This window comes from Heloderma suspectum, chromosome 2 (genome assembly GCF_057233095.1).
Source record: "Heloderma suspectum isolate Gila_16-S chromosome 2, 16-S_ref, whole genome shotgun sequence".
NCBI classification, from domain to species: Eukaryota; Metazoa; Chordata; class Lepidosauria; order Squamata; family Helodermatidae; genus Heloderma; species Heloderma suspectum.
The window spans coordinates 166,787,190-166,806,756 of NC_139459.1; the positions used below are offsets into that span (position 1 = coordinate 166,787,190).

General features: G+C 44.6%; 1 protein-coding gene across 9 annotated transcripts in view; it reads left to right on the plus strand.

Annotated features, from left to right (window-relative positions):
• Positions 1 to 19,567, plus strand: part of RFX1 (regulatory factor X1) — an 82,324-nt gene that overhangs the window by 2,730 nt on the left and 60,027 nt on the right. For all 9 annotated transcript variants that reach the window (XR_014787997.1, XR_014787998.1, XM_084835844.1 and 6 more), the window contains exon 2: positions 11,219 to 11,553. Coding sequence is in view for 7 of the 9 variants with exons in the window: in XM_084835837.1 (XP_084691963.1) it covers positions 11,219 to 11,553 (335 nt within the window). In the remaining 2 variants the exon portion in view is untranslated. The remainder of the gene's footprint in view (positions 1 to 11,218; positions 11,554 to 19,567) is intronic.

The following is a 19,567-nucleotide window of genomic DNA, read 5'->3' on the forward strand; positions in this document are numbered from 1 at the left end:
AACTGGGGGTGTCTTGTCTTCTGCTTTATCGGAGGATTTAAAGGGCTGTGTTCAGGTTGCAAACTGGCAACCCAAGTCAAAGATTTTGTAGCTCAATGGCAAGAAGTTGCCTATTGGATTGATTCTGGCCCTGTGATACGATGCTAGAAGGCCATTATAACATCAGTTATCTCTAGAAAATATTTGTGACAAACTATCAGAACATTGATCAACCTCATACAGTATGCTGTTCCTCATAGTGGCCATATAGTTTGACAGAAAGAGAACACTTGTAGAATGATCCATTAGTTCTATGTTTTTTATGCTTGAGGTCCCTTGAAATATGGAGGTTTTCATCTGCCTTGTGTGATATTTGGAAAGGTGGGATAGGCATTTAAAAATAAATAATAAACATGTAGTTGCCCCTCTTGGCCTGTATCCCTTGAGGAGCAATCAGTGTAATTTCTGATCCTTTTGTTTGAACTGATTTATAATATTGGCCTTTGACACATTTTATGGTGGTTAGTATTACAGGTCAGCTAGATCTACAGCCAAATTGTCTACATGCCAAAGGATCTGTTGATACATTATTTTTAACAGAACATGTAATTTGTTTGCATATGAGAAGAAAAAGGTATTCTTTGCTGTCAAAGTACTGTTTTTATCTTGAGTTCAAGAGAAAATTCGACAGTTAAAAATCACCTTGTTCCTTACACATAGCAACTGCAATGGGGACAAAAATTACAACAAGTCCGTTGTATGGCAGCCTTGGTTGTAACTATAGACACTAGAAAGTGGAGTTTCTGCCAAAAATGGGCAGACTTGTCACGTGAAGCTATAGCCAGGGCTGCTATAGTGCAGCTTTTGATCTTGCTGGATTCCTTCCCTCCATCATTGTGTAATCTCCCATCTACACCCATATTGCTTATGCTACTTTGGAGGTGGGGCAAAAGCAAATGTTTGGAGGTCTCACTCCTCATATGGAAACATGCTGGTATGTTAAAGCAAGGATGTACAACCTTTTTGGCCTTGAGAGCCTTATTGGGTATCAGCTGGGGTAGTGGGGGCCACACATGTGTGCATGTACATACGCATGCACCTCTCATTCACTTGCTCTCTGTCACTCTGGCAGCAACAGCTCTTGGTCTTGCATGTGTTCTGTGCCACAGCGTCAAGGTGCTGAAACTCCCTCTCCCCCTCACCAGCCACCCCAAACCAATTGCCAAAAAAAGAAGTAAAAATGTGCTAGGATTGGGCTCTGTTCTTGCCACAGAAGCCTCATACCAGCCCAGAGCATCCTATAAGCTGGTAGGAACATTCAAGCACTGCTTCGTAGAATGTTCTAGGACACTAGTAATGAGGCTTCTATGGCAGGAGCCATAGAGCGTGGTCCGAGAGCACTTTTTCCTCCCTTTTTTCGGCAGTGGCAGATGCTTGGGGGTGTGGGGACTGCCAGTTAAGGCTTAAGATCTGCACTTTTTGCACCCCTATGTTAAAGCATCTGATAATTGCAATTTGCTGACTGAATAGCACAGGGTGCAGAACCTCCTGTGCTGCCCCTTGGGGTTCCTCCAGGGGGCAGGGCTTAGGTTCTAAGCACCACCTCTGGATGAATCCCCTCAAAGGGCATCCCACTGCTGCTATCTCCAGTCTGAGAACAGTGATAATTGGGGATTCTCCTGCTGGCATGTGCTAGCAATGGAACCCTGGCTGTTATCTCTTATTGGAGAAAGGGGGGGTGGGGAATGCAGGGCAGCAGGTGCTGGGACTTGCCCGTGCTGAGGAAACTGGCCAGTCTCCTCATGTGTGTGCTGGAGTCCCCTTCCCCTTTGTGCCCCCCACCTGCTTTCCGCCATGGGGGAAGGAGGTGGGGAGTATGCAAAGCAGCTGAGTCCCCCTTGCTCCTCTGTTGAAGAAGCAAATGGGACTCAGCTGCTGCTCCTTCCTAAGGCAAGGTAGAGCCAATCTAGTCCCCATTGGAGGAGAGACCGGGGCTAGTCCAGCTTGGCTTCCCTAACCAGGAAAGCCTGCGCATATTTAGCCCTGGACCTGGCCCAAGCTTCAGGTGGAAGATGCAGCTGGTGCTTGGGCAAGGGAGCAAACGATGTCTGGTGGGTGTGGCCACACCCATCTGATGTCATCTGGCCCTCTGAGGGCTGGGTGGGGGGTCATTTGACCCCTACCCAAAAGTAGTTCTGTACCCCTGGTATAGCACAATGTGTTACTGGTGTTGCTTAAAATATTATTCCAGGGTTATATGGGATAACAATTGTGTTAGGGTACATAGCAGTTGCTGCCTCCTGAACAATGTTACGGACCTCCGTCGATAGTTCCTCAGGCACTCTTGTCTATCAGGTCTAATCCCTTAAATATGCCAAAGAGTGTTCAAACTACTGTACAATTGCACTCATTTCACATGCCATCAAGGTTATGCTTCAAATCCTACAAGCTATGCTTCAGCAGTATGTGAACCGAGAACTACCGGAAGTACAAGCGGGGTTTCGAAGAGGTAGAGGAACTAGAGATCAATCGCCAACATTCGCTGGATCATGGAGAAAGCAAGAGAATTCCAGAAAAACGTCTATTTCTGCTTCATTGACTACGATAAAGCCTTTGATTGTGTGGATCACAACAAACTGTGGCAAATTCTTAAAGAGATGGGAGTACCAGACCACCTGACCTGCCTCCTGAGAAACCTGTACGAGGGTCAAGAGGCAACAGTAAGAACCAGACATGGAACAACTGATTGGTTCAAAATTGGGAAAGGAGTACGACAAGGCTGCATATTGTCGCCCTGCTTATTTAACTTATATGCAGAGTACATCATGAGAAACGCCAGGTTGGATGAATCAGAGGTCGGAATTAAGATTGGCGGGAGAATTATCAACGATCTCAGATACGCAGACGATACCATCCCAATGGCAGAAAGCAAAGAGGATCTAAAGAGCCTCTTGTTGAGGGTGAAAGTGGAGAGTGCAAAAGCTAGTTTGAAACTCAACATTAAAAAAACTAAGCTCATGGCATCTGGCCCCATCACTTCCTGGCATATGGAAGGGGAAGCAATGGAAGCAGTGACAGATTTTATTTTCTTGGGTTCCAAGATCACCGCAGACGGTGACTGTAGCCATGAAATTAAAAAACGCTTGCTCCTGGGGAGGAAAGCTATGGCCAACCTAGACAGCATAGTAAGAAGCAGAGACATCACCTTGCCGACAAAGGTCCGTCTAATCAAAGCTATGGTTTTCCCAGTAGTAATGTATGGCTGTGAGAGCTGGACTATAAGGAAGGCTGAGCGCCGAAGAATTGATGCTTCCAAACCGTGGTACTGGAGAAGACTCTTACGAGTCCCTGTGACTGCAAGGAGGTCAAATCAGTCCATCCTAAAGGAAATCAACCCTGAGTGCTCATTGGAAGGACAGATGCTGAAGCTCAAATATTTTGGCCACCTAATGCGAAGAGAAACCCCCCTGATGCTGGGAAAGACTGAAGGCAAAAGGAGAAGGGGACGGCAGAGGATGAGATGGCTAGATAGCATCACGGATGCAATGAATATGAACTTGAGCACGCTCCGGGAGAGAGCGGAGGACAGGAAGGCCTGGAGTGCTATGGTCCATGGGGTCACGAAGAGTCGGACACGACTTAACAACTGAACAACAACAACATAGCAGTTGCAGCCTTTAGAACAATTTTCATAGTTGGTACAGAGTATCCTGTTGAAAAATTCGGAAAATTCAGGCAAATTAGGGTAAAGGGCCGGTTGTGCCTGGGGAACATCCCTTATTCTTTCACTAATTTAGCTAAACTGGGGTTAGATGTCTCTTTTGTATCCCCTTGTTCCAGTGGAATAGCATTGGCTCTTGGCCTGTATGTGACATTTGCATATATTCCTATGTAGGAATTTTAAAAATACCTGTGCAGCAAAGTAAGTGAACAAGAAAGCAAATGATAATGAAATCTTATATTTGGAAAGCAAGTCAAGCTACTAGGATGTGTTTTTCGCCTGGTTCATGCAAGGAGATAATTAATTCTACCCCTTTCCCTGCCCCTAGGTAGAGTTGCCAACATTTCAGCTGGTCACCCTAGCTGTTTCTTTAATAGAAACTTGATATGCAGGCATTAGTTGGTGGTAATCACCGTGTAACAGCCTTGTGGATTTGCATTTAACAGTGACAATTCCTGAGTTGTTTCACCCAGATTGCAGGGATGAGCGAAGAGCTAGCCGCACGCTCATCGTTCTCACTTTTAATTAAGAATCCAGAATGCCCTATTCCTGGGTTGTTTCATGATATGCCAAGCATGATATGAAACAACACAGAGTTAACCCAACAATTGCTCATAGTTTGTTGTTGGATTAACTCTGGGTTGTTTAACCCACAAATAACCCAGAGTTTCTGGGTTCGCACATAATGCAACAACCCAGGAACAGGGTATTGCCGGGTTGTTAATTAAAATTAGTTAATTAAAGCAGAAACAATGAGTGTATGGTTTGCATGCTCCATTTGTCGTCATAATTCTTGTGTTAAACAGCCCATGAATTGCTGCCATGATATGCGAACCAGCTCACTGCCTATTTCTATGATGTTAAAACCTTACATGTGCATACATATTAATCAAACTGCTGTTGGCCAAGAGAAAACTGTATACTTTGGTCAGTTGGCAACTCTATCCCAAGGAGTGCCTGTTCTGCCTTTGAATCTTACTGGTTCCAGTGGAAGGCGTTCCAGTGATGCTCCAGGAGAGCCTTCCTTTTGATCAAGATCTTTCTGTTTCATATAGTCATTTTTCAAAACTTTTGCTTGAAGGAAACCTGCTTGATTTCAATGACATTTGTTTCCAAATAAATGTGCTTTAGGATCCTTCCTGACTATACCCTTTTCAGGTCGAAAGCTCACAGAGCAAGAGTAGTTTAATAAATAAGATTTCAATGGGAGGATTAGGCTCAAACTGCACCATTGTTGTGGACTTGCTGGAGTTTGGGGCAATGTTTCGGCAGCCTACGTTTGGCATCTGCAAAATAAAAATAAATGCAACCTAACTCAGGGTTTTAGTAAGGGGTAAATGCAAGAAGGACCATGGTGGCTTAGTGGTTAAGACGCTGAACTGCAGACTGGAAGGTTGGCAGGACAGCAGTTCGAGACCTGAGTGCTGTGTGACGGAGTGAGCTCCCGTCTTCACTCCCAGCTCCTGCCAACCTAGCAGTTGGAAAGCAAGAAATTGCAAGTAGATAAATAGGTACTGCTTTGGCGGGAAAGGTAACAGCATTCCGTGCACCTTGGTGTTCAGTCATGCCGGCCACATGACCACGGAAGCATCTTCAGACAGCACTGGCTCTTCGGCTTAGAAATGGAGATGAGCACCACACCCTAGAGTCGGACACGACTGGCTGGGGACACGTTTACCTTTTTACCTTAAAATGCAACAAAGGTTGTAAATATTTCCCACAATTAAACTGTGGCATTTGGAGGAATTTATTTTCATCAGTTCCTGTAGACTTGTAAACAGAAGTAGCAAGTAAAAACCTGTTCAGTGATGGAAGTTTGTGTAAACTGGAAGAGAGTTGGAATTTTTTTCTATCACTCTGCTTGCTGAAAGAAGTGGTCTTGCTTACTTTGTACTACCACAACCTAGGATTTTAGGCTGAAATGGGAAGGGGATTTTATGAGGTGGGTATAGGGAATCTTTGCAGGAACCTTCTCAGTCACTCCCCTCTAACTGCGACCTGGAACCAAGCAGGAAGCACATAGCTTCTCCTTGCCCACTTTAGCACTGGCTTCTTTCAGTGTCTGAGGCATCAGTGGGAAAGGGATTTACACGAGGTGGGTCTGACAAGTAGACCCTGAACTGCTCCTTCCCTCCTGCTGGAGGAGCACCAATTGGCAATAGGATCTGCAGGGTTTGCTGGTTGAGTAGGGCTAGAGCGTGGTTACAGATACTTTTGGTGATTGTATCCCAAGAGCCCTGCTTGGGAGGGAAGTAGATGTTTGTTCCCCGGTCCTGGGAATGCTCCACCCTGTCAGCAGCAGCAGTGCCAGCTGCCAATGCTATCAGTGCTCTTGCACAGCTCATGTTCTCTACTGTGCCCTTCACAGCTCCTTTTCATTTTAGTGGGGTTTGTGCTGAATTACTTCCCAGTAAATTGTGGCCAAAAGCTTCCAGCTCTCCATCTAGAATAATGTCATTCCCTGCACTAGACAGATACCTTTTGAACCCTTATGTTTCACATAAAACAAGGCCAAGTAAGTAATCTTGTGAAAGAGTCAATTTCATTGCAACATTCAGGGTGTTAATGGAATTTTTTTTGGTCATAACTCCAGAAGTAATCACATGCCACCTCCAATAGTTTATGCTGAATGTGGCATTCTCCTTAAGTCTTCATCCTAAATAAATAGAGATGCTGTCTAGATATTTCTATTCTGCCAAATCACATTCTGCAGTGGGTGGTGGGTTGTTTCCTCTACTTTGTGGAATAATAATGCTATTAGCTACAGGCCAGGGAGGATTTCCTGTCTTCATACCTGATTGTGGAGTTCAGTTAACAGGAGTGTTTGTTTGCTCTGTGAAAGTGAGAGGAGAAACATACATATCAGTATGAGCCCCTGAAGTTAGCAACTTACTGAGAGTCTGATCTTCAAAGATAGTATCTGCGTCTGCCAGTGAGAGACTTGAGTATGCAATCCCTGTTGGGATCAGGCCCAGTTATTCTTTGCTGTGACTCCCTGAATCCTCCCAGGGTCTAAAAACAGCCAGGTCACTTCCAAGTTTGTCTTGTTCCAAAAGGAGTGACCAAGTGTGCAGGAACCTTTGGAATGTAGCCTAAGAAGAGTGCTGCCTGTGCTGTGGATGACATGGTGCCTGTCTGCAGGAAAGTGATCTTGTCTCTCCCAGATCCATTGGCATGATAGAAACGTCTGGTTAATAGCACATTTACAAGGGGGAGAAAACTCCAGAAAGTATTTTGTTGTTGTTCAGTCGTTAAATCGTGTCTGACTCTTCGTGTCCCCATGAATGCCAGGCCTTCCTGTCCTCCGCTCTCTCCCGGAGCGTGTTCAAGTTCATATTCATTGCATCGGTGATGCTATCTAGCCATCTCATCCTCTGCCGTCCCCTTCTCCTTTTGCCTTCAATCTTTCCCAGCATCAGGGTCTTTTCCAGAGGGTTTTCTCTTCTCATTAGGTGGCCAAAATATTTGAGCTTCAGCTTCAGTATCTGTCCTTCCAATGAGCACTCAGGGTTGATTTCCTTTAGGATGGACTGATTTGACCTCCTTGCAGTCCAGGGGACTCGTAAGAGTCTTCTCCAGTACCACGGTTTGGAAGCATCAATTCTTCGGCGCTCAGCCTTCCTTATAGTCCAGCTCTCACAGCCATACATTACTACTGGGAAAACCATAGCTTTGATTAGACGGACCTTTGTCGGCAAGGTGATGTCTCTGCTTCTTACTATGCTGTCTAGGTTGGCCATAGCTTTCCTCCCAAGGAGCAAGCGTCTTTTAATTTCATGGCTACAGTCACCGTCTGCAGTGATCTTGGAGCCCAAGAAAGTAAAATCTGTCACTGCTTCCATTTCTTCCCCTTCTATATGCCAGGAAGTGATGGGGCCAGATGCCATGATCTTCGTTTCTTTAATGTTGAGTTTCAAACCAGCTTTTGCACTCTCCACTTTCACCCTCAACAAGAGGCTCTTTAGATCCTCTTTGCTTTCTGCCATTGGGATGGTATCGTCTGCGTATCTGAGATTGTTGATAATTCTCCCGGCAGTCTTAATTCCGACCTGTGATTCATCACATCAACCCGGCATTTCTCATGATGTACTCTGCATATAAGTTAAATAAGCAGGGCGACAATATGCAGCCTTGTCGTACTCCTTTCCCAATTTTGAACCAATCAGTTGTTCCATGTCTGGTTCTTACTGTTGCTTCTTGACCCTCGTACAGGTTTCTCAGGAGGCAGGTAAGGTGGTCTGGTACTCCCATCTCTTTAAGAATTTGCCACAGTTTGTTGTGATCCACACAATCAAAGGCTTTATCGTAGTCAATGAAGCAGAAATAGACGTTTTTCTGGAATTCTCTTGCTTTCTCCATGATTCAGCGAATGTTGGCGATTTGATCTCTAGTTCCTCTGCCTCTTCGAAACCCAGCTTGTACTTTTGGTAGTTCTCAGTTTACATACTGCTGAAGCCTAGCTTGTAGGATTTTGAGCATCACCTTGCTGGCATGTGAAATGAGCGCAATTGTACGGTAGTTTGAACACTCTTTGGCATTGCCCTTCTTTGGAATTGGAATGTAAACTGACCTTTTCCAGTCTTGTGGCCATTGTTGAGTGTTCCAAATTTGTTGGCATACTGAGTGCAGCACTTCAACAGCATCATCTTTTAGGAGTTTAAATACCTCAGCTGGAATACTGTCATCTCCGCTAGCTTTGTTATTAGTAATGCTTCCTAAGGCCCACTTGACTTCACTCTCGAGGATGTCCGGCTCAAGTTCAGTGACCGCATTATCATGGCTATCAGGGACATTCAGATCTTTCCTGTATAGTTCTTCTGTGTATTCTTTCCACCTCTTCTTAATCTCATCTGCTTCTGTTAGGTCCCTGCCTTCTTTGTCCTTTATCATGCCCGTCTTTGCACAAAACGTTCCCTTGAGATTTCCAATTTTCTTGAAGAGATCTCTAGTCTTTCCCATTCTGTTGTTTTCCATGATTTCTTTGCATTGTTCATTTAAGAAGGCCTTCTTGTCTCTCCTTGCTATTATCTGGAACTCTGCATTCAGTTGGATATATCTTCCCCTTTCTCCCTTGCTTTTCGCTTCCCTTCTTTCCTCAGCCACTTGTAAAGCCTCATGAGACAGCCACTTGGCTTTCTTACATTTCTTTTTCTTTGGGATGGATTGAGTTGCTGCCTCCTGAACAATGTTATGGACCTCTGTCCATAGTTCCTCAGGCACTCTGTCTATCAGGTCTAATCCCTGAAATCTATTCCTCACCTCCACTGTATATTCATAAGGAATATACCTGAATGGTTTAGTGGTTTTCCCTACGTTCTTCAACTGAAGCCGACATTTTGCAAGAAGCAGCTCATGATCTGAGCCACAGTCAGCTCCAGGTCTTGTTTTGACTGACTGTATAGAGCTTCTCCATCTTTGGTTGCAAAAGACATAACCAGTCTGATTTCGATATTGACCATCTGGTGATGTCCATGTGTAGAGTCGTCTCTTCTGCTGTTGGAAAAGAGTGTTTGCTATGATCAGCATGTTCTCTTGGCAAAACTCTATTAGCCTTTGTCCTGCTTCATTTTGTACACCAAGGCCATGCTTGCCTGTTATCTCGGTGATTTCTTGACTTCCTACTTTAGCATTCCAATCCCCTGTGATGAAAAGGACATCTTTTTTTGGTGTTAGTTCTAGAAGGTGTTGTAGGTCTTCATAGAACCCATCACCGTCAGCTTCTTCGGCCTCAGTGGTTGGGGCATAGACTTGAATTACTGTGATGTTGAATGGTTTGCCTTGGATTCGTACTGAGATCATTCTGTCGTTTTTGAGATTGCACCCCAGTACTGCTTTTTCCACCCTTTTGTTGACTATGAGTGATACTCCTTTTCTTCTAAGGGATTCTTGCCCACAGTGGTAGATATAATGGTCACCTGAATTAAATTTGCCCATGCTTTTGTACATTTTAGTTTGCTGATTCCCAAGATGTCGATGTTCAATCTTGCCGTCTCATGTTTGACCACCTCCAGCTTACCTTGATTCATTGATCTGACATTCCAGGTTCCTAAACAATACTGTTCTTTACAGCATCGGAGTTTCTTTTCACCACCAGACACATCCACAGCTGAGTATCCTTTTGGCTTTGGCCCAGCCGCTTCACTCTTTCTGGCGCTACTTGGAACTACCCTCTGCTGTTCCCCAGTAGCATATTGGACACCTTTTGACCTGAGGGGCTCATCTTCCGGCATCATCTCTTTTAGCCTTGTGATTCGTTCCATGGGGTTTTCTTGGCAAGAATACTGGAGTGGGTCGCCATTTCCTTCTCCAGTGTGGATCTGATTGAGTGGATTTTCTCTCTGCTTCCCAAACCATCTTCTACCTGCATTGAAGACACACTGAGCCCTCAGAAGGAATCTGATCTTGAACTAAACTGTCATGGTTTGAGCACATCACACAATTCATGATATGCCAGCCTGATGAATTTTTTTGTCACAGAGAGAATAAAACCCACTGTTTTTCAGAAGTTTTGCAAACTGTGGTATTTCAGGGCTCAGAAAGTTAGGTGTATTAAGTCTGAACTATAAAGAAATATTCAGGAGGGTATCCTCTGATCTATTCTAGGTAGTTGTCTACGATGGAGAATGACAGTTGTTGATAGAGTCATACATGCAGCCTTCATAGCACAGCCTTTGTTGTTATGGAGGCTGAGTAGGCATCTCCCTTCTAGCTTTAGAAGTAGATATACCTGTGTTACTTGGAGATTACTGTTGTTCACCCTAGGTGATAAGATAATGCTGAATTATAAGGCTAGAATAAACACACGCAGAATTGATTGATTGATGTAAGTTTGTTCATATGTGTATAATACAAATTTAGGCTGTTGGCTGCATTCAAAATCAAAGGCTGTTTTGAAGGTACTGGATTCCCTTCATAAATAGAATGCAGAATTCCATTGGGATTCATAAAATAATTAAGGGTACATCACCACGGGAGCTTCTTGTCCTCCCAATTCCATTCCTTAGCACAACGTGAGAAATATGGGGAGCAGTATCTGCCAGATAAGCAGCAATGTGGTTCTGGGTTTTGTAAGCTTATATCACTCCTCTTGCCCTGGGGACTGCATAGTTTGTGCTTGGTCCTCAGTTCCCTGTGTTTAATGTGAGGTGGATGTTGGGCACTGGAAGAACATTGAATTTCTCAAGGTTATGGGCGCCTGTTTGCAAATGGGAAGAACCCTGGAAATGTGGCTTGTGCAGTCATGCAGATTACACCTGGGTAAATACAAAGTGTTGTGTTCTGGGCTGTCAGATTTCCAGGCTGATCTTCCACATGGAGTAATCAGCGTACCTACTGTTATTCTTTTCTGTAATTGACTGTAATTAGGTGTTAAGCATGGTGTATTATTAAGTTAGTGCTCAGTGAATAGAACTGTAGGGAGTTCTTTCTGTCTATGGAATGCTTTATAATCGATTAATTGTGTTTTTTTCTTTCTTTTTTGTTCTATTTGTTTTTCCTCTTTTTTTTCTTCAACGAAAGGAAGCAAAAAAAAGCCTTATTTATTATCATTTTCCCCACTGTTGGCATGGCAACACAGGCGTACGTAACGGAATTACAGGCAGCCCAACAACAGTCACAACAGCAGCAACAGTCACAGCAACAGCCAGCAGCAACGGCGGCCACAGCAGCACCTGTGGTGGTGGCAGCAGCGGCTCAGCAACAGTATGTGGCAGAATTGCAAGGTGCGCAGCAGCAGCAGCCCACTCCGAAACAGTATGTTTCAGAAATCCCGCCTCCCCAGACGCAGGCTCCACCCACCGGACAGCAAACACCAACACCCGCCCCACAGCAGTACATTGTAGTGACTGTCCCTGGTAAGTGTGGGGGGGGGGCAAGGGGGGGGGAATAGCAGTGAAAGTGACTGGTTCCAGCACTGAGTCCTGGAACCAGTAGGGGGGTGGGTGAAGGACACATTTTGTAGCCTTCAGGGAAAGTAGACTGTGAAAAACCAAGGGTTCCCCACTGATTCTGAGTACCACTTCTCAGAAAAATAACATGGAGGACCACAGAGCCCAACCAGTCATGGCCAGCTCTGTGTGTGTGTGTGTGTGTGTGTGTGTATGTATGTGCGGGGAAACAAACTGCCTAGCACTTCCTTTGCTTCTTGCCTCCTTTCTCTACCTCCCCCAGTCACCCCAGAGCCAGCAAGCTTTAAAATATGTTGTGGAAGCACAGTGTGTGATGTCTTCCTCTTCCCTACTTGTGGAGAGTCAGCTGCCAGCTAGGGGAAACATTCTGAGCATACATGATATTTGTACATGCTCAGAATGTGCCCCCAGCAAATACTCTGTGTGTGGTGTTTGTTTTTAAATTGCGAGTCTGCACGTGAGAATGAGGATGAGGGGAATGGGTTTAGGGCAGGGCCAACCTGTTGATCGCTCCTCCAAAAGCTGGAATTTCTCCATAGTGCTCCCTCACTGGGAGGTAAGGAATTAACAGGAGTGCCATTCAGGGTGGCTCTCATCCCTTCCTTATCAGGCAGGGTGCCAGGCAAAGCCAATCCCAGCTCAGTGTTGTTGTTTTTTAAATAAATACTGAGCCTGTTTAGCATGGAAGATTCAGAGAGAGGCAGCAGCAGTCACAGCTTTGGCTGGACCTTCCCTTGCCTTTTCCACAGCATGGGAACAAGACAGAGTCATGGAGATGAGAGAAGCCGCCTGGATCAGGTAGGAGAGAAATTTGATTTACATTTGTGTAAGCATGTGGCCCTGATTTGGATCCAGACCATGGTGATCTGGGTGTGAGGTTACATTTCTTTCCCCACATACATACTGGTTTTTGTGCTGAAATCCCCTCCCCCCAAACAGAAAAAGGCCTCCAATGAAGGCTTTTTTCCAATCAAGGCTTTTTGTCATTTTTTAACCCACCTCCCCCCGTATGTGGGAGTGGAATTTCAGCATGAAAAAAGATAACACCCCCCTCCCTGAGCACCTTAGTCCCAGTCCAAATCAGGGCCACATGCACTTACACAGGAGTAAGAAAGGGCCAAACTTTTTTTACTTTGGTAAAAAAATCGGGACCATGCCACTCCAGGAGGCAGGCGGTTAAACCTCCCCCTCACCCGTTTTCATGCTGAAATTCCACCCCCTCCTCCCCGCAGGAGTGGTGGTTAAAAAATGTCAAAAAGCCTTCATTGGAAAATGAAGGCTTTTTTTCATTTTTAAACCCCTCCCCAGGGTTATGTAGAATTTCATACCCCTGGAGGGGGGGAGCTTAAATCCCCCCTCCTGGAGTGCCACAGTTGTGATCCAAATAGGGCTGTGCACACGCTTACATTGAAGTAAATGTTTAGTTTGGCCCTAAAAGATAATATCTAGGAGAGCAAGTGGGAGAGAGAGAAACTAGTCAGAAATTACAGGTGATGTACCCTGTTAACCTCCGCCGCCCAACATAAGTAAAACTCATATAGCGCTAGTAGAACTCTGCCAAATCTTTCTGTTGCACAAGTGGTAGAATCATAGAATAGAATAGTAGGGTTGGAAGGGGCCTATAAGGCCATCAAGTCCAACCCTTTGCTCAATGCAGGAATCCAAGTCAGAGCATCCCTGACAGATGGCTGTCCAGCCTCGTCTTGAATGCCTCCATTGTGGGAGAGCCCACCACCTCCCTAGGGAATTGGTTCCATTGTCGTATTGCTCTTACAGTCAGGAAGTTTTTCCTGATGTTCAGCCGGAATCTGGCTTCCTGTAACTTGAGCCCATTATTCTGTGTCCTGCACTCTGGGATGATCAAGAAGAGATCCTGGCCTTCTTCTCTGTGACAACCTTTCAAGTACTTGAAGAGTGCTATCATATCTCCCCTCAGTCTTCTCTTCTCAAGGCTAAACATGCCCAGTTCTTTCAGTCTCTCTTCATAGGGCTTTGTTTCCAGTCCCCTAATCATCTCTGTTGCCCTCCTCTGAACCCTCTCCAGTTTGTCTGCATCCTTCTTAAAGTGTGGTACCCAGAACTGGACACAGTACTCCAGATGAGGCCTAACTAGTGCTGAGTAGAGGGGAACTAGTACTTCCTGGGATTTGGAAGCTATGCTTCTATGAATGCAGCCCAAAATAGTATTTGCCTTTTTTGCAGCCACATCACATTGTTGGCTCATATTCAGCTTGTGATCGACAACAATTCCAAGATGCTTCTTGCTTGTGGTGTTGTTGAGCCACGTATCCCCCATCTTGTAACTGTGCCTTTGATTTCTTTTTCCTAGGTGCAGAACTTGGCATTTATCCCTATTAAATGTCATTCTCTTGTTTTCTGCCCAGCGCTCCAGTCTATCCAGATCACTTTGAATTTTGTTTCTGTCTTCCAAAGTATTAGCTATCCCGCCCAATTTTGTGTCATCTGCAGATTTGATCAGCATTCCCTGCACCTCCTCCTCCAAGTCATTAATAAAAATGTTGAAGAGCACTGGGCCCAGGACTGAGCCCTGCAGTACCCCACTCGTTACCTCTCCCCAGTTTGAGAAGGTCCCATTGATAAGCACTCTTTGAGTCCGATTCTGTAGCCAACTGTGGATCCACCGGATCGTTGTTTCCTCTAGCCCACTTTGAGCTAGTTTGCTCATCAGGATATCATGGGGCACTTTGTCGAAAGCTTTGCTGAAGTCGAGGAATATGATGCCTACAGCATTCCCACGGTCTACAAGGGAGGTTACTTGATAAAAAAATGAGATCAGATTAGTCTGGCAGGACTTGTTTTTGACAAATCCATGTTGGCTTCGAGTAATCACGGCATTGTTGTCAAGGTGCTTCCAGATGGATTGCTTTATCATCTGCTCCAGAATTTTCCCTGGGATTGATGTCAGACTGACCTGGTTCCCAGGTTCCTCCTTTTTACCCTTTTTGAAGATAGGGACAACATTAGCCCTCGTCCATTGCCCTTTATGCTTGTGCAACTGGCATGTGCAAGCGGTTGCACAGCAGGTTGCACAACAGGTTGGACAAGAGTTATGCACAACCGCTTGCACAACTGCGCTTGTGCAAACATAACTTTAGTTGGATTCTCCTCTTGTGTATAGTTTGGGATAGTTTCCGCTAGTGCAACATCATTTATGCTAACAGAATGACACAGTTGGATACTGCCCTTGGTTTTGTTTCTTGATTACACAGCGTAGAATTCTTTTGCGGGGGAAAAGGAATATATCTGTGGCCAAATTGATTTTTTTAAAGGATATTTTTATTAAAGTGGCTACGCTAATTCTTTGAAAAAAAACATTTGTGTGCACTTTCTAAAAAGCATTTGTGTGTGTCTCAGTGTGTTAGTCTTTAAGGTGCTGCAAGACTCTTTGCTGTTTTCGCTGTTAATAAAGTTTCTTTGAGTTGATGTTCAGGCAGAAGGTGGAGGCATATGGGTGGGGCATATGAGAAGCAAGAGGATGTGTTTAAAAATTTGAACATTTAATATGAGTTATAAGAGTTGGTGTCAGTCTTCAGGTTCCTTCCCTGGGGCCTCTATAAGATAAATTTCCAAGTGGGGACCTGGTTGCATCTTGTTTCTAGTGTACATGCATATAAATGAGTGCACACGGTAATGCAATGCACAGATGGACATTTTACATGCTAGGGAGGCTTATTATGAACGTATTGTAAGTCAAATATGTTTTTCTAGTATAGAATTGTTTATTTTATTATGTTTGTGTTTTGCTTTTCGTCTGGGAACAAAAGATATCTCCATTTTTACCCTCACTACAAGCCTGTGAGGCAAGTTAGGCTTTGAAGTAGTGACTACCCCAGATCATCCGGTGAGAAATGGGAGACATTTGCTGGTCCTCCTCAGGCAGCATAAATGTCCTCTGCCAGCACTAGTTGTGTATGCCCCGTTTGACTGTTGAGTCTGTATGTCAGTAAGTCAGACTATGCCTCATGCTTGAGTGTGTGCGTGTGTGTGTGTGAGAGAGAGGGAGGGAGAGGGGGAGAGAGAGAGAGAGAGAGAGCTTCGATGTGTGCTTACATATCTTGTGTCTATGTGCTGAAAAAAGGGAAGCTTGTGTTGAGTTCTGTACCATGGAAGAGGTATCAGTCATTTGCTTCTAGGGAAGCATGGAATAATATTTCCATTAAAATATATAGTGAAAAATGTTTTTGCATTATTATTGTATGTTGTGTGTGTGTGTGTGTGTGTTCACTAGTGAGTGCGGAGTAGAGAGTCGCTATAGACAGCTAGCCCTGGGGTCCATCACAACCTTGATCTGTCCCTGGCTGCATGGCTGTGAGGATATCATAAAAGGATATCATCATTAGCGGCAGCAGCATCATGATTGTATGGTTGTGTGAATTCTTCCCCCATTGTGCTCTTATGATCTTGATTTTCTGTAATGTGAGTTGTTGCTGGAACAGGAGAATGTGGACCTAAAGGAGTGCTTTGGTGTGGCTTTGTGATTTCTCCACCCACTCCTTTGTATGTTCCTATGCCTCATTTTTCTTTTCTGTGCTTTGGGTTGCTGTCTGTTGGGGATTCCAAGACAGCTCTGCCTTTGCTGTTGCCTTCGGCTCAGCCACTGCTGACCTGCCCTCTGCCCCAACACTTAGATAGGCCAGGAGGCTCCGCTAAGCCCAACCATTAGCTATTTCCTGATCCAATCAAGGCACACACTGAAACTAAGCAGGAGGCATTTGTCCTTCCCTGGGTGACTTTTAAGGGATATCGTCCCCTTGCTTCAAGAATGGAGATCCCACAGCATTGCTAGACAACTTCCACAGATATTTCCCTTAAATCTGCCTTCGCATGATTTGCATCCCATTGCTTCTTGGCCTATTCTCAATGAAAAAAAAAAATCAGATGCCTCTGAAGTGGTTGTTTGGCGAATCCAGGGCTCTCCAAGTATCTAGGTCTAAGTGTAAATGGCATGAACTTACCACTGTGTTTTGGAACTCTTCCATTGTAGTCTCTGTGTAGACCATTCTGTAGGTGACTGCATTTGGGTTAGACAAAATTTCAATATATTTAAATATATAAGCCGTTCCCCCTTGAAAGCTCAGAGCAGATAGGATTTTAAAAAAATCCAAAACAGAAAATAGCTCCAGCTGACCATCAATTTCAACCTGGCTCTCAAAAGCCAACCCTGTTAGAAAGTTATTCCTGCATTCACAAAAGATTGTCAGGCTTCTTATGAGTCTCCAAACCTTTGAAGTCCAAAGGAACGATTTTTCCTAGTTCTCTGGCAGCCTCTAAGAAGAACTCTGTCCACCTACCCACCCTTGCTCTTCAAACATGGAACAACTGTTGGTCCATAATAGTTTATACCATGACAGCTAATTTGAGCCAGCATGTATTTCATCTTCCATAGCTTTTTATATCAGGCCTGTGGTTCTCAAACTGGTCTTTAGCTGTGGTTATAGATGAAGCCATAGAGTGTGCATGGTGGCCTCCAGGGCAGCCACATCACAGGAATATGAGTCAATAGAGCAAACTTGCCTTGGGGCTGGATCAGAAGTCCCTAGTGACTGCGTCTGAGAGATAATGAAGTACCTTGTCACATCAGCTGCATATTCTACAACTATATGTATGTATTTAAGAAGTTAAGAGCCCCGCTGATTCAAATCAAATGTCTAGTGCAGCATTCTGTTTCCAGCAGTGGTCACTTAGATGCTTCTGCAAAGCTCATAAGCAGAGCAAGAAGGTAACATACCTATCCAACTATTTGTCCTGAAGCAACTGCTATTCAGGGGTACACTGCCCTTGAACATGGAAGCTTCAGTTAGGAGTCATGGCTAATAGCTTGTGATAGACATATCCTCCTTCCCCACCTTAAATTTAGCTAATCTCCTTTTGATGCCTTCTAGGACAGTGCCAGCACATACATGCTAAAGGGATTGGAACATGTTCCCTATGAGAAAAGACTTACCTGGTTCCCTCTAGATGTTTTAGGCTAAAACGTCCATAAGCCCTAGCCAATATATATACAGTTCTCAAAATTTCATTTCAGCCATCTCCAATCTGGTACCCTCCAGATGTTTTGGATTACAACTCCCATAATTCCTGGAGGGCACCAACTGAGTCTATGCTCTCTGGATGAATTAGAAACAGTTTAAAGAATGAAATACCAACACGAATAGTTAAAGGAATAAAATACAGTACAAAATGACAGAGGGACAGATAAATATGAAGATAAATACAAACAGCCATAAAATTTAAAAACCAAATCTCTAAAATGCCTCTGGGAAAAGAAAAGTCTTTGCTTGGTGCTGAAAAGATAGCAATGTAGGCACCAGGTGAGCCTTCTTGGTGAGGGCATTCCATAAATGGGGTGCCACAGCCAAGAAGGCTGTCTCTTATAGCTACCTGCCTAACTTCCTTTGGTGGGGGCATCCAGAGGAGGGCCTCCAAAGATGTCTTAAGGATAAAAGGAGGTACATATGGGAGGAAATGTTCTTTTAAGTTATTCTGGTCCCAAGCCAATTAGGGTAGGGGTCTCCAATCTTTTTGTACCTGTGGACACATTTGGGAATTTGAGAAACTGCTGTGGGTACCACCACAAAATGGCACCATAGAGGATGTTGCTAGTCACATAATGGCTTCTGTGGGGGCCTGGCTAGTCAAGGGTGGGGGAGGGAAATAGCGAGGCTAGAGACTGGGGGGGAGGGGGAAATGGAAAGGGTTGCTTCTTGGTCCACCCAATCTTCTTCCACCCATACAGATCTTTCTCCTTTGTTCTCTCTCTCTCTTTCTCTTTACTCCAGCCCTCTGGCCTCACTATTTTTGTCCCCTCAACCCATTTCCTTGCTATTTCTCCCTTCCCTGTCCATAGCCACCTTCTTTTTCTCCCTAGCCCCTAGCTTCGCTCTTTCTCTCCCACTCATCCCTCTATCTTGCTGTTTCTCTCCACTCCCAGCCTCTCTCCCCACTACACGCCTCTTTACCTTGCTGTTCCCCCCGCCTTCCCCTAGCCTCTCTCTTCCCTTGACCCCTTCGCCTTGCTTTCTCTTCCTGCTGGCTGAAAAGCTGATCAGCGGCAGGTTCAGGAACAAGAAGGACGACCTGGCTCCCTAAAGGAGGAGCAGAGCAGTAGCCACACTTCAGAAAGGAACTATGTTCAAAACAAAACAAAACAAAACATTGGAATGTGTATACTGAGTCACAGTTGTTAGAAGGGGCTTGCTGAATTCTTTCTGGATTCTGCATCAACAATGAAGATTTGCATTTAGAACTTAGGTGTGAGGATGAGAATAGTACCCAGCTTAGTCTTCTGCAACAGGACTTTGCTGTCACTAATTGGATTTTCATGGTAGTCAGTGAATTTATCTATACATTTTTAGTTATTCTGGAGTATCAGTCTGTATCCAGTCTATTGGGAAACATGTCATGAACTCTTCATCAGAGCTCTGCCCAGGCCTACTGTTCAAGGGTGAGATTCCAGCCAACTTAAGAATGATTTGAATGGGAGAGATTTAAGCACATGCTTAACTCTCTGATTTACATGAATGATACTTGAAACCACTTAGCTTCAGCTGGATTTTACCACAAATGGGCATTTAGAGCTGAGCTGCATTCATTGCTGCTACATACTGCTCTGAGCTTTCCACAGCCTCATTCTTGCCATGGACGCACAGGGAGAATCTGCACAGTCATTTTCAGTGAAAATTTTAACATGTTGTTTGAATAATCAGTGGAAGGGACTAATTAATAATACCGCCCTCCATGACACTTGACCTGTATAGCTCAAGAGTGTTCAAACCTAGATTTTGAACCACTTCCTTGTACAAGGGTTTTTTTGTTAGCTTGACTGAGGTGGCTCAAGGCATTGTAGTGCCTGAGGCAAAACATCCAAATGCATCTGCCTTCACTAATTAACATGGGGTACAATCCATGGGGAAGTTTTCCTCTGCAAGGCTCATTGAAG